We start from the raw sequence: 15,742 nt of genomic DNA, 5'->3' as shown, positions 1-15,742 counted from the left end.
TGATCTCTGTAAGGTAGCTGAAAGTCAGATTGAAAATGGATTCTGTTCCACCAGCAAACAAATTAGCAATGTCCCTGCTTTGGCAACATTAATTCATCCGTGGGAGCACATATATTTTTCTTAATAACACCTTGCACCAGATTTACTTCATTCAGAAGTCTTCATAGTTGGAGCCTGAAGATGCTTAAGTGCCCCTTGACAGTTAATCTGCCATGTATGTGCAAGACACCAAGAGAATTTTTGATTGGCATTTTTGGCATTTGCTTTTTTTGAGTAACTGTTGAGCCTGTTTGCTGGTCAAGAGTTTAATTGAGCTGTGATAAACCCCACAAAAAATATTCAGTGTTAGCCGGTGTTTCCTTTGAGAAGATGCTGAGTATAGCTGATATATTTTTGGCCTCAGTTTAAGACATCCACGCTGTTTCCTTCCATTGCACCAGCCACATAATTTTTCCTCAAGGCAAGTCATTAGACAAATATATATAATCATCCCCTCTGATCTTTGCAGTTATCCCAGAGGTTTCAACGGTTTCAATTCCAACACCTCTGTGTACCAACTGGCTTTGAAAAGACTTTCAATCAGTAATTGTAACAGTTGAGTCTGTGAAAGCCACCAATCAATAAGCTGTCATTACCACTGTCCACATAATAGGGTCCACAAAGCATGGCACAATCCTACTCCAAAAAAAAGAAAAAGAAAGAAGAACAATGAAAACCTGGTCTTAATTTATAAGTCCTAAGAATAACACTGATGCAGAAAGACTGCGCTGTGATGTACGCATGTGCATGTTTGCCCTCCTACAATGGTATCTGCCTGATTTTGAATGTGCTTGCATGTCCTGCTATGCATTTGTGTGTAACGTTGGGAAAGAAAGCTAGATTACACCTTATGTTCTCACTGGCCAAAGCAAAATCCTGCCATCTCTATTAGATGTTTGTCTCAAGGAGTCCTGAACTTAATAGCCACCCCTAAAAACAATTGTGTTTCTATTAGAAGAGCATTTAATTGAGGTACAAAACAAAATTTCCACAACCTCTTATATTCTAATGCAAATATGTGAATACCACACTCCCTTTCTCAATCCGACTGATAATATTCACTGAAGGGATCACCACAGTGAGGGGACGTATTGCAGTATCATTTGGCTGCTTGTCATCTACCTGTAAGTCAATAGAAAAAAAAATGTTGCTCTCTGAAATCCCCTCAATCCACTGCTTTCTATTATTAGATACCACTGCCATGATTCTTGTCAGTTTCCTTTAGGTAATAATTTCCATTTTGATGAGCCACTGATAGTGACTGTTTAGCATTGGCGCAGCCAAGGTATGTTAATACAGGCCGACCCCTGCGGCTTATATGTAAATGCCGTAGGCCTCACCCAGCAAGTGTGACTAAAAGATCTCCATACTGCGCCTGTGTCCTCAGGCAGCAAGAGGGTGTAATCTCAGCTTCAAGGTGACACTAAAGGCTGCACATTATTTTGGCTTCCCCCTTCATTTTGGGGCAGCAAAAACTGCCTCACCAAAATGGCCGATAATGTCCACCTTCTGACCTCTGTTTTTTGGCACAAATCCCTCCACAACACCGCCCACTATTAGAGTTAGTGCAGTACTCTGGCGTTCTCTCTCGACTGCTTTTCACCTCGTCCACTGTAAGGCTTCTTGTCTTTCTCTCCACATTGGGGCTTGAAACAAGATTACATGTTGTTAGTAGTCCAAATGAAAGGTATATGTTTGTTTTATTTTCTCTCAATTCCAAATGGGCCGGCTGGGCTCCTGGTCTCTGTGAATGAGGAGCCTGTCCATGCAATTGGGATTCTTGATTTTCTTTGTTTCACTGGCCTTACATTTTAAAGGAAGGATAGCATAGGTACCACACACACACACACACACACACACACACACACACACACACACACACACAGTGTTTACCGTGCCTTTGCCATGTCAGAGTTAGACAGTCCACTTGAGCATTAAGTTCATACAGGCCTGTGTCTAGCTAATGATAGTGCAGTGACCCACTTGCATGTGACACTGACATTTAGACACACAGTTAATGTTGTTCCCAGAAGTGGTAACTAGGTTTTAAGATTTTCTCCCCCAAGACATAGTGTAAAATGCTGTAGTATCAACTGACCTTGAGTTCTTGATCTTCTGTTGTAACCAAAGACCAAATTTATTTATGTGCCAGACACACTGTGCATGCTGTTGACAGGCAGACTCTCCCCCAGCTTTCCACCAGCCCTGTTTTCCAAATTTAGTGTGCCCCAGCACCATGAAGCATTTAAGGAGGATTTTTTTTTTTCTGTATTGGATCATTTTACCAGGCGGCCACAGCCAAAAGTTACCAGCATTTGGCTGGTGGCTGGTGTTAGTTCCCACATTGCCCTGACAGTGTAGATTGTCAAAGGTGAACAGAGACATCTTCCTGTGGGGAAACCTCATTCACTTAGCCACTACAGCTCCCGGTCCATTGGCTGACCTGAGCCCCAGGGAGAGAAGTGCACCATCAGACACACTTTGATCAGACATTTCCCCTTAAAACAGTCCCAGTTCGCCTCGCTCAGTTTTCGCCATTCTTTTGGATTGGAGGCAAAATTCAAGCAGAGACTATTCATAGCTGAAAAACATCTAATAGTATTGATGCATACCTCTTTGTTGACACAGCTGCACTCTGGTACTGTCTATGCTGTTCGGACTTAGTTCTTTTTGTGGATTTGTTCAGTTTCATTTGTTTTCTTTCATTTGATTTTGTGCGTGTGTGTGTCTGGAACAATGCTATATTTGGGAATGAACGGCATGCTTGGATGGGCTTGGGTGACATTTTTGAATTGTATTGGTTCCCTGGTGTCTGCCCAAGTGGATGGGGGCGCACCTGTATATGTCACTCATGCCATAGCCACACCCATGCATGTCCGTGTGAGGAATGGGCTGCCCTTTCACCTTTGTTGTTTCGTTAGGCATTTTTTGACAGATTAGAATGCAAATATATATTTCCTGTCCCTAATGATGGACATTTTTTGCCCTTTTTCCCCGTTCAACATGTCTTTTTTTAGAAGATCTCCCATTTTGACTTCCTAACTACCCAGTAGTATCTGACATGATGAGACAAAGCATGATTTCTCAACCAAAAGGTCATGCGTCCCATTGTGTGATTTCATTTTTTTACAGTAAAGTCATGGCAGAGCAGGATATGATTCTTTGATATATTTTGCATCATTTCTTAAATAGCCATATTAGCTCATAATAGTAGCTTTTTACTCTTTGAATCTGCTACTGTTCATTTTTTTTCTTGGTACATTTTATGCCAAATCAGTGTGTGATTTTGTGTACCACAAAAGAGCATTTCCTCAAAGGTCAGCAATGAACTTTTTGCCCTCAAGGTCAGGTCATGTTTTGCCCAAGGTAGTAACATAATTGACATTGACAGTGAATAAGAGGACTGAGAGGATGAATGTAGAGTAGTACAAAGGAGGACAAAGCTCCACAGTGGCTGCAGAATGTCTCAATTAGTGTCTAATTCAATCTCTTAACTGTAGTTGACTGAATGTGTTCTTTTGACACATAAAGCAGATTGCAGTTTTTTGATGATCAAATACGGCATGGCTGTTAAAAGCCAGTAACAGTGGACGTGTTTTCACCACTTGGACACTGCACATAGTGTTTGCTTGCTTTATTTCCTAACATGCTTGGCCCCTACAGACTACATGTGAACCTACTGTATGTACATTTTAGTGATTATTTCACTGTCCAGGTCAGTAAATGCCAGTTCTCAGGTGAAAATCCCCTCAGTGTGTGTAGGTGATATTTGTGCCCTCATTTTGTTGGAAAAAGTCAAACTGTCCCATGCAACGATCATATGAATCCCATTTGGATCGACACGGTGTATTTTGGAATGCTACCTATCCTGATGCCCCTCTCAGTCTCCCCCAACCCTGAATCTCCCCCTCAGTCCCCACCCACCCCAGACACACACCTCACATCCACCCACCCCAAGACTTCCCAAGTTACAATTGCATTGAGGTGCAATGTTTAAGGCGGGGAGGAGGGGAGGTGTAGTTGATTCTTGCTTTTAAGCCCCAGTGTGTGAGACCTCCAAACCCACTTTGAGACATGGTCTTTTTTCTTTTTTCTTTTTTTTTTTGTTTTTATTTAGAATCACAGTCTCCTTATTCTATCCCCCCACTTATGCCCTCCTCCTCCTCCTTCCCTTTCTCCAACAACCCAAGCCCCACTCCCCTTTCCCTTTGCGTACTGTACAGTATGTCTGCGTGCCCATCCGTCACTGTCTGTCTGCCCGTCTCCCTCTGTCTGTCTCCTTGTCTGCTGTCTTGCTGCTTGAGTCTGTTTTGTTCTGCCTCGTGTCCTGTCTCTTGTCCCTTGTCTTTCCTGTCTTGTCTATCTGTCTCTAAGTCAGTTCCTCCATTTAGTTCATTGTTTTTTACTTCTTCATCTGCACTTCTTTGCCTCTCTCTCGTTGACCTCTCTCTTTGCATCCCAACAAACATTTTGACACTGAATAGATATAGATACTTTGATTTCCACCAGTGTTGAAAATAGAGTAAGAGATGGAAGTAGTAGACCTCAGTAGTAGCCTATAGCTGTTGCCTGTATCTTATTTCAAGTTTTTTGTTCATAATCAGTTAAAAACTGTCTTAGTATTTAGTTTTTACTGCACCACAACAGGGTTTTTCCTGGCTCTGATTATGTATGTTTGACGTTTGGCATTTGACCAAACAGCAATCTCCGACTCAGCTTGCCTTAGGCAGTAAAAACACATACTAAAGTTGCTCACTTTAGATTCATATAGACAAGAAAAACCCTACATTATACAACACTTTCAAAAATGTTGTGCTCATTTAGTGATGAACTTGGTCACCTCTTGCATGAGACTATTTTATTTGTCAAGTGCTTGCTGGGATGCCTCTCATGAACACACAGTGTTTTTGCTAACTCATACTCTTTCACTCTCTAACTCTTGCATACTGTACACAACGCACACTCGTGCCTATACCAACGCAATATATATATATACATTTATGCATATACACGTACACACATGCAAGTACACAGTACCTTTCGCGCCCTTCCTCTGCGTCTCAGACTCATTATCAACCTCCTTCCACTCAACTCCTATCCATGGGCTCCTCCCTGTCTCCCTCTCTTAGCTGTCATTCTGCCCTGATTCATCTCCCCCTTTCTTTCACCTTCCCTCTATCTCTCGTTCTTGTTCTCTGGATTTCTACTCCCTGTTGATCCAGTTCTGTCTCTTGACTCCAACACTTTGTGATAGTAGACTCTCTAACTACAACTACTATAGCTTTTTCTATGTAATTCTAGGCACACACCTTGTTCCTCAATACTTATTTTGTGTTAACTGGGACTGCGATGTGACAATGTGCCACCATCACATTTTGTCACATTTGCTGGAGAAAAACAAAGTTTACACTGCATTGAAGCGGGTTACCCCCCCTTCACCCTCCTCCAAACCTTCCCCTCTCTTTTTCTTCCTCTGTCACTCTTTACTCCTCTGTTCCCTTTCTTTCTCTCCTCTCCTCAGATGCTTTATCCTCTATCTTGTATTTCTTCTTTCCTCTCCAATCGTCTTTTGTCTGGGCATGCTAGCGACCCTTCAGTTATATTCCTCTATGCATTTTATCTCAATTTTTATATCTGATTTTGTTATCATTTACTCCTTAATTTACCTCGGTCTATTTATGCATGCTGTCTGTGAAACTGATAGCTGCATCTATCAATGGAACCGTGTCAGATCTTAATAAGGCTTTGTCCAGTGGATCTACCCTAAACCACAAAAATCTGATTAAAGTTTCTCATCTTTAAGATATCCAGGCAGAAGAGGCAGGTGTAAAGTGCAAACTTATGCTAGAATGCGTTTAGAGACCTTGTAGAGATGGTCAATAGCCCAGTAACCCTACACTTCCTGTGCTGTGGGAGAAGCCTGTAATGGCCTACTTCCTGTTTGGCATGAGTGCCTGAGAGGACAGGAAGTTCCAGGTTGCCATGCTGGCCTTATGTGATAGCATTATCACATGGCCTTTACTAGACACCTTCATACTTGGTAATCAGGTTATGTCGTAGGTGTACATATGTCAGCAGTTCAGCTCCAAAGATGAGAAACTCGTAATAGATTTTTGTGTCTTTAATTGTGCTGTGATGGGTCAAATATTGGTCAATGGAACCTTGTTGCTATGAATCGTTGCTTTATTGTTAATCTACATTGTTGTTGAAGCAGTTATGTTAGTTTAGTTCCTTCTCATTATTTGTATATTTTTGTTTTGAAAAGTCTACTTCTTTTATATTGTGTTTCAGTTCACATTTAACATGTTGAACCTTTTGTGTTAAATATTTTCTTGAGAAGGGTCCATTTTCATCGACCTCTCTTGTTACCTCTCTTTTTCTCTTTTTTTTGACTCCCTTGCCCTCTTTTGTCATCCTCTCCCCTTCCTCATGCCTTCTCCCAGTCCGGCGGGTGCCTCCTCGCTTCTCCATTCCACCCACGAGTCAGGAAATTATGCCTGGTGGCAGTGTGAACATAACGTGTGTGGCAGTGGGGTCGCCCATGCCTTACGTCAAGTGGATGCTGAACTCAGAGGACTTGACACCGGAGGATGAGATGCCAGTGGGCAGGAACGTTCTCGAACTGAGCAGCGTTCGTGAGTCAGCCAACTACACCTGCGTGGCCATGAGCAGCCTCGGCATCATTGAAGCTGTGGCACAGATCACTGTCAAATGTAAGAGATAAGTGTGCATGTGAAGAAGGGTAATTAACAAGTGATAGAAGATTTTGGTCATATCGCCCAGCCCTAATTACAATGTGAATATACTGTACTTTTCTTTTACTCCTGCAAAGTTTTTCAGTCAGTCTCTATTATGATAAATGACTGCCTCCTCTTTCCTTCCTGTTTTGTCACCGTAACAGCTCTCCCCAAGCCTCCAGGTACCCCTGTGGTTACTGAAACCACTGCCACCAGTGTGACCATCACCTGGGACTCAGGCAACCCAGACCCAGTGACTTACTATATCATCCAGTATAGGGCCAAGTCGCCAGACAGCAAATATGAAACAGTAGATGATATCACCACTACACGGTACAGCATCGGCGGTCTTTACCCCAACACAGAGTACGAAATCCGTGTCTCAGCTGTCAACACAATCGGCCAGGGCCCTCCCAGTGAGCCAGTAGAAACGCGGACTGGTGAACAGGCCCCTGCCAGTCCACCACGAAACATCCAGGCCCAGATCATATCCCAGAACACCATGATGGTGCGCTGGGAAGAGCCTGAGGAGCCTAATGGGCAGATCAAGGGCTACCGCGTTTATTATACAATGGATGACTCCCAACCGATGAGCCTCTGGCAGATCCATAATGTCCAGGATAGCATCATCACTACTATCCAAAGCCTGGCTCCTCAAGAGACATACACAATCAAAGTCCTAGCATTCACCTCTGTAGGAGACGGACCCTTCTCAGAGCCCATCCATGTCAAAGTACTCCAGGGAGGTAAGGACCTGAAAACTAATCTTGATCAACCGAATTTCATGGCCGCCAATTTTGTGTACAATAAACTCCTGTGTTGTTCAAGTATTGTTGTAACCAAGTTGTTAAGTAAGTTTGAAATAGGTTTTACAGAAATCTGTCGCATGCTCAACCTGTTCTCCAGCCTTCTGCTTAAGGAGAAGACTTTGACAACCAATGAAGAACATCTTAGGGTGTTTTTACGCATCAGCAGCACATTCTCTGAAACTTTAAACAGGCTGTGCCTGCTGTCAAAGAGACAAGTTTTCTCCCCTGCTGTGCAAGGTTCACCCACACATCTGCGGCCTCTGCAAATGATGACAAAAGTCTGTTTGATCATGGCAGTCTGAAAAAAAAAAACAGTCAAATTTGAGAAAGACCCAACATCTAAGAACTCACCAGAATCAGCTTCAGAGCTGAGTGAAATCACTCCGTCCATGCTAGAGCAAGGAGGCACGTCCAACTTCAGAGACCCCACAATAAGTAGAGCGTAATTGGACCTTACTTGTCACTGGGGCACAAACTTTTGTACTGTAATCTATTCCTCTCAATTTAATTCCCTCTAATCCTTGGTCATTTTATGCCAAATCTCATTATACTCATCATGTTAGTGGGTGTATAGCAAATATGCTCTTTTATTAAGAAATCACTGAACAGGAAAAATAACTGACACATTCTTAAGACTTTTTTCCAACTATAATTGGACAGTACCCCTCCCATGAGCATAATATTAATTTCCATGTCCTGGAATGTCCTGCAACAATGTCCTCTGCTATGTTCTTCAGTTCCAGGTCAGCCATCCAAATTCCAAGTTGGTGCCGTGTCTGACACCAGCATTGAACTGACCTGGGAACCTGCCTATGACAAAGAAGGAATTATAAATTATGAGCTTCGCTACATGGACCGCAGTTTAGGCACCCAGGCAAGAATTTCTTCCAGTGTCTTCATCTCTTAATGATCCAACATTAGATTTCTGTACAACTATTTCGAAGCAGACTTGTCAATAACTTTGCTCTCTGTTGACAGATGAAGAAAACATTTGCACCCACATCTTCCTATGTTGTGGAAGGTCTCCGCCCAAACACAGAGTACCACTTTTCCCTGGCAGCCATCTCTAACAAAGGCATCGGAGCCTTCACCAATGACATATCACAGAAGACCTTGCAAGCCAGTATGTAGCCCATTATTACATCTTCCTTGTTGTTACCTTTGTTGGTTGACTAACAAGAGTTTTCCCCAGCAAAAGCAGTTAAATGATTTTATACCTTTACTAAAGTAAATTCTAACGAGGTTTTGTGCTTTTTTCTTTGAACTGGACCTTGAAAACTTTCTCTGATGTTATCTGCATCATCACCTTTGAACCATGACTGTGTTTTTCTCAGACATAATCAAGGTTTAGAGGTGATTCAGAAATGATGAACTACACAACAAACACAACTTATGGGATGTTATTTATTTATTTTTTTGCACTTGATATTGTTGATTTTATTAACCTCAGTGTAACAACATGGTATTTTCTGCCCTATGTAAAGTGACATTTACACTGTGAACAGTTTGTATTGTGGAGAATTAAGGCTGAGTCGCATTTTTAGACCAAGTGCTTTACAACCTTTTCATTTTAGAATTACTTTACTTTCTGACATGGTTCTTGTGCCGAATGTGTATGAGAGTAACCAACCCTGTCAAACAAATCTAGCCTATGTGGACAATTTGGGGAGTCTTTTTATTTCCCTTTCACTTTTGTTCATATTTGCTTTTCCTTTGTCAACAGCAAGTGCACTTTCTTCCATGTGACAGAGACACAAAAAATGTTAGTTCTCCTCTAAGACCGCCAAGGCTCTCATATGAACTGTGTTCAGCTTGGGGATGGGAAATTTGGGATTTTAGTCATCAAAGAAAAACAAAACCCTATCAGCAATCACTAACATTATTCACATGCCCACCCCCTGAATTTATTCCAGTATATCAGTTCTGCACTGATTATTTTATTTTACAGATGGCAGGAACACAACTGAATTATTTAAAGCGGCCAGCTAAAAATAACAGGAGTGATATCACAGTTCACAGAAGTGCAAGCTGTTGAGAGACACTGCACACATCTTATCCAATCAAATACCCAATTGTAAATAAAGGTCTGGGATGACAGGGTATGAAATGTGTGTCGTCTGGGTATACACAGCACGTAGAAATTAACAATGTTGCTGTGTATTGACAGTACATTCATGGTAAATAACCTTGAAAATGTAGCTGGGTGGTTAAGGGTTCATCTGAGCTAGTCATTGTAGAAGATCAGACATACATCCATGCGTTAATTGTTGAGTGGCCACCTTTATTGTAAATAAACTGCCTGTGCTTTGTAAGATTCTATCCAGAGGACTATTGCTGGGACATAGGAGAGCCATGGCGGTGGGAGTAGACTTCTTTTAACACATTTTCTGTTTCTACTAGTGCAACTTGTTGGCTGTACCCCCACATCTGGGCTGTGGGGGCTTTGGAACAACCACTTCACAGTTCTTTTTGTCACTGCTGGGCAGCAGAGCTACACAGACAGTGCAGAGTCACTGAGGAGAGCGCCAGTTGCATGCAACATTCACTCCTGCCCACTGGGGGTGCTGTTGAGAGCCTATCACTGCACCGTTGATCTTTGATCAGTCCAGGCATGAAAATACTTTCTGTTCACCCTGCCCCATTTCTGTCTTGGCGTCTCTCGAGTGTCTGTGCACATCTTCACCTGTCGATGTGTGTTTGTGATTTCCTTACCTCTGTTTTTGCATTTGTTCTTGACCGGTAAGCTGCAAGCTGATTGGATCAGATACACTCCTGTCTTCCTCTTACATCCACCCTCCTCCAGCTCTGTTTCTCACTTTGCCACTTGTTCCCCTGTGCAATGGAACAAAAGCTCTCCTTGGAATGGCTTGACATCTCCTTGCTCACTTTGTGTCCTCTTCCTTTTATGTTGAGTCCTTTGAAAAAAAGTTTTGAGTTAGATTTTTATTTTATTTATTAATTTTTATTACTTTCTGGGTTATCTGAAAGAATATTGGTTTGACATCACTCCAAACAGTAGCTTGTGCTATTTTCGTCTTTCTGTCGGGTTCCACAGCCACGATCGACTACAGCGCAGCAGGCAGAGCAGCACGTACAGACAGCACTGACATGCCCTTGTAACTGATGACTTTTCTCAAGTCTCTGCTTGAGACAAGGGACTCTCCCTTTCAACTGCCTCATCCATACAATTACAGTGGATAGAAAGGATAAGTGTTAGTTGATAACGGCATCTGCCTGCCCACCATCAAATCCTCTTTGGTTGTCATTTTAAGGTTAACAGTTACCTTTACTTTTTCTATCCATTCTACTTTGATGGTTTCACCCCAGGCCTCATTGTTTCCAATCTTTCTCAGCCAGTGTTTTTTTCATTTTCATGCCTTTAGAAAAAGTCCCTTCTCAAGCAAGTGTGAGATACATCCATTGGTTTGTCACTGTAGAGGTCAGAAAACTCACAGACTAAGTCAGACAAAGCAAAAGATTTCATCTACAACACAACACAATAAATAACTTGATCTTGAGGATTCTCTGAGGTAAGTGAATGTGTGGTTTAGGGATTCAGTCTGCCATAAGCTTTCCCACAGATACATTCACATACACCAATTAACTTTTTTTTTTTCTGCGTTTTTTTGAAACACCAACAGAGAGTTGGAAGGATAGAATAAGCAGCCTTTATAAATGACATGATGAAATATTGAATTGACATGTCTGCAGTTTGGCACCTTGCACAGGTCAGGAATAGCAGCACTCCATGCATCCGTCAGTGAAGAGCCCTGTGACATACATAGTGCCTTCACAGCGCAGTGTAACATAGATAGTTTAAACTGTCAGCGTTTTGGAAAAAAAATAGTTTCAGGGCAATAAACAGGCACAGTCATTGAGTAACTACCTATTACACTGTTTTGTGCAGTTTCATATAAATTCAAACAAAATATCCCATTAGTGGCAAACTTCAGAGTGCTGTACTATCACTATTGGTGTGGCACTCACACACACACACACACACACACACACACACACACACACACACACACACACACACACACTGCCCCCCACATACAGTATACAGTACAGTAAAATATACTCAGCTTATACACTGCACCATAATGAGGAAGCAGTATTAGTTGCTTGACTGAACAAGCTGCACAGACTCAGTTTGAGTTTTGGTGATTAATGACATGTTACTGAAGGCTTGAGAATAAAAGGCAAAAGAAATACACTGCAGCAAAAAAAACAAAAAAAAAAAACGTTTTGCCTGTTCTAGTTGGGCTCATTTGTCCAAAACACATTACAGAGCAATCATACATACAACTTTAATATTGCCTCATTGATTTTTGGCATTGCTAGTACCGTGCTCTCCTCACAGACCTACAGAACCATTTCCACCTGGATCTGAACCCAAAGCATTGTCTGGCAGACTGAAACCCTTTTCCACCAAGTAAAAAGAAAGACAGGCAACATGATTTCCCTGTTTGCTTTGTTGTCCTTTATCTGTGGTACAAAATGTTTGCAGATTGTTGAAGTTTGTGCTCAGTTCAAGCAGCATTACCAGGGGCTATTGTCATGGGGACTACTTTGTCAAGAACTCGTGAAATGTCACAAGTCATAATAATTCTCCTCAGTCCTTATTTGTTCCATCATGAGTGACGCCAAATAACTTCTCAAATCAAAGAGTACCAAAATTGTTTCATTAGCTTCTCTTGCTCAATTTTGCAACTTTCCAAAATCAATATGCAAGATGTTACTGGCAACAGTAGTCCCCATTCAGAAGCAAGGTCTCTTGGGGTATGCTGTCAGAGTCAGACCAGGTTGAGAGACCATTTTTGTGAGACCGTTCAGACGTGGCCGGAGTGGGTCCACAACCTGAGAGCTGGGAGGGCTCCCAGCATTCCTCTAGCTGTTACCCAGTTGCAAGGCATCCTAACAGGACCTAAGATGGACCCTGGTTGTGGGTGTTGGGGGACTGCAGGGTCCTAGAGTGGCAGATAAGAATCCCATTTCATAGCGTCAGAATTAATTTCATGCTTTGCGATGAGCTATGAGCCAGGCCCCTGGATTGTCAGGCTTTGTTACACATTTAGATTATACCTAGAACCTGCCAGTAGCCAGTCAAGTGCTATCTCTCAAATTAAAGTGGCAGATTCTAAATCCTCTGTATTTAGCCAAACAAGCAGTTTAACCCCCCCACTTACTGTAATTGCAGGAGGTTTTTAGATATATTGGAATATTTGTGTGAGCCACAGCACAACCATTTGGCATCAGGGGGGATTAATTCCATAATGATCTACAAATATGAACATCCTGTCATTCGAGGCCTCTGATGAAAATACAATTCAAATGCAGACATGTGCTTATGCTCTGATAGCAGAAGCATTGGCAATCTGTGTCATTCAAAGAGTTCACAACAGGCATTGAATAATGGCCTGTGCAGCTAAACTGTTAGCATTAATGTGTGTAATTTATAGCCACTGAAGATGTTGCACCAAAAGAAAATTTAATCTGAAGGTAGTCATAATGATTAGGTATGCCACCAGTACTTTACATTGCAGACTTTACACCCAGAGCTCGTAGTCATATCACAACAGACTTAAAAGTCAAAGAGAAGCACATGAATGCAGACATGACTAATTATTTGTCAAATGGCATTTAGGAAACTCTTTCAGGGAACCTTCAAAAGAACCTCAAGTGAAGCATTAGCTCAGTTTCTTCTTTTGTGGGTGTATAGTTCTACTATCCATAATCCTACCACTGGCCTTCATGGGATATGCACTTTATTAAAGCTGTGCCCCAGCCAGTCTTAAACCGTTATCAGGCATGAGGATGCCTGTGCACTGTGATAGCCTGGCCCCTGTCAGATTCGCAGCCTTTTCCACAGCACAAAGATTGAGAACTGAGCAATCATTCTTGACGTGGAGAGTTTGCAAATACAATATGAGTGGAGGAAAGAAGCTGAAAGGCTCAAAATCCAGTAAGACCGTAAGTAAATAAGCCCATTGGACACAGAGAAGGGTTTGGCAACTGTGGCTGAGGTCCTGTCCTATTTGTTGTGTGCTGGAACATTCAGTCTTCACTGGAAGGAGGTCTTTCTGATAGTTAAAACCCCTGTTTTTTATTTATTTTTTTATTTATTTTTTTAAGCTGCTATACCCAAAGTGACACTGCAGTCAGAACACTATCATTAAACTTTTATGAATTCAGCAAAAGTAGCTTTTCGTCTTGCTTCCTCTATTCTTGTGTCTTGACATTCTCAAAATGGCTTTGCAAAGATACAAAGGCACAGGGCTATGAAATAGGATTTATTTGAACTAATTGTTAACAAGGATGGACGTTTGCAACATGGCCAAATGCAGAAGAATATCTTGGGAGTGAGTGTTCCCCCTATGGCTTCCCCTCTCACAGTCTTGTGGACCCTCCGGCCCAAAGATACAGACATGAGTATTAAACAGCCCTGGCTACAGCACAGAGCCAACTCTCTCCCTCCCAATGATCCCAAAATGGGTCCAAAACTAACTCTCAATGGGTCAAAATTGGTCTAAAAAGGTGTTATTTACTAAAAAACAGGGATGGATGTTAACATTTTTGGCATGCTCTCTGAGAGGGAAAGTGTTGCAGTTCACTGACTACAGAGTAAGCACGCTCTTTAGTCAGGTGCTGGTGGTAAGAAAGTCTTTCAAATGTAGGGTTTGTGGGAGTCAGGTACGTATGATGCAAACAATGCCTGTGATTTCTTTCTGTTGGTTTGTTTGTGGGATTTTTTTTCCAAGTTGAATGTTGTTATTTTCTGTTTATGCTGAGTATTATCTTTTTTCATGTTTTTTCATGAGTTGTCATTTTGAACCTTAACTGTTGTTGTGGTTCTTTCTTTCGAGTCACCTGGGTTACAGAGAAATTCATTTCCCAGTACCTTCCTTCGGTTCATAATTTATTTCTGCAGCCTTTGTTTTGGAATGAGAACATCCTGCTTGTTATTTGATTGTTTGTCATTTCCCTAAGTTGCTGTGCATGAAATGCCTTTTTTTCTGGTGTTGTTTCATTTTGTTTTTGATTACTGTGCCTTTTTTTTTTCTTTGCTTACATAACAGAAAAAAAAATGTAATAATGAACTGTGTTTGTCACACCAAGATGGAGGGAATGCAGTATATTCTCACACAAAACTACCGTATGGGAAAGAGGAAACCCAAATGGGATAGAAATATTTTCATACATGTCCTTTTATCCGTATAATACCAAACTCTGGATGAGAAGTGAAGCGTTTTATCGCTCCGTGCACAGCACACTCTTTGGACGAGCACAAGCTGCGTAAGAGCTTGGCACAGATTAGAAGGGAGAGGCATTGAATTTGATTTAGGAAGTTCACAGATGTGTAGGTTTTAATATGTTTTGGAAGAACACTTCAGACAAATAACAGCCACTGTTTTGGAAAGCGTTTATACTGTTACAAATTAAAAAGGACAGACTACACCACCTCCCTGCGAGCTCACACTTAGGAAAAAAATATCCTGTTTTGTCTTATGCTAATGTGTCTGAAAGTTCTGGCTTGTAAATCGTGACTGCGTTTCAGTGGATTGTTTAATCATGCTCATTTGAGGCTAGATGGATGTTATTTGCTACTCAAGACAAGACAGTTGTGGCCAGAAATCGTTATCACTTGAACTAACAATGCATATAAACATAATGTGAAAAATGAATCTTATTTTTATGCTGTCCTAATGGACATGACAGTATGTTATTAATGTTCAGTGACTGCAATAATTGCAGAGACCCTGAAGGGGAAAATTAGTTCAGCACTCTCAACTGGCATGTTTACCTGGTTGTTTTTAGTTGTAAGGGACTGAAGCCTCAGTTCAGTGCCTGAAAATGAAATGTGCACTGGATACGTTCATCTGTGTCCATCTGGCACTGCACCGTGAAACTAGTGATTGTGGATTACAAAGTATCTCAGGTTTCGAATATTGAGTACAGGATGACCTGAGCAAGACCATGTCCTACCTCCTGTATTGTAATACATCACAGGACCAACAAGTGGCTTCTTTAGCAAGCTGGGCTGGAGATAATAGGAATAATACATCATAATATTGTTGCAACTATGTAAATTATTCCTGTGGTTCATGTGCATGAAATTTTTCTTGAAAAAGTAAAACTCCGCTCAGTCGATTTCCT

At 41.6% G+C, this 15,742-nt stretch overlaps 1 protein-coding gene across 9 annotated transcripts in view; it reads left to right on the top strand.

Annotated features, from left to right (window-relative positions):
• ptprsa (protein tyrosine phosphatase receptor type Sa) overlaps window positions 1-15,742 on the top strand; it is a 232,078-nt gene that overhangs the window by 158,518 nt on the left and 57,818 nt on the right. For all 9 annotated transcript variants that reach the window (XM_070960507.1, XM_070960506.1, XM_070960509.1 and 6 more), the window contains 4 exons: window positions 6,483-6,752; window positions 6,941-7,522; window positions 8,323-8,459; window positions 8,564-8,708. In XM_070960507.1, the coding sequence (XP_070816608.1) occupies window positions 6,483-6,752; window positions 6,941-7,522; window positions 8,323-8,459; window positions 8,564-8,708 (1,134 nt within the window). The remainder of the gene's footprint in view (window positions 1-6,482; window positions 6,753-6,940; window positions 7,523-8,322; window positions 8,460-8,563; window positions 8,709-15,742) is intronic.

Source organism: Chaetodon trifascialis, chromosome 4 (genome assembly GCF_039877785.1).
Source record: "Chaetodon trifascialis isolate fChaTrf1 chromosome 4, fChaTrf1.hap1, whole genome shotgun sequence".
NCBI classification, from domain to species: domain Eukaryota; kingdom Metazoa; phylum Chordata; class Actinopteri; order Chaetodontiformes; family Chaetodontidae; genus Chaetodon; species Chaetodon trifascialis.
Note: the sequence above shows the minus strand (reverse complement) of the source record. Positions and strands in the feature narration are given on the sequence as shown.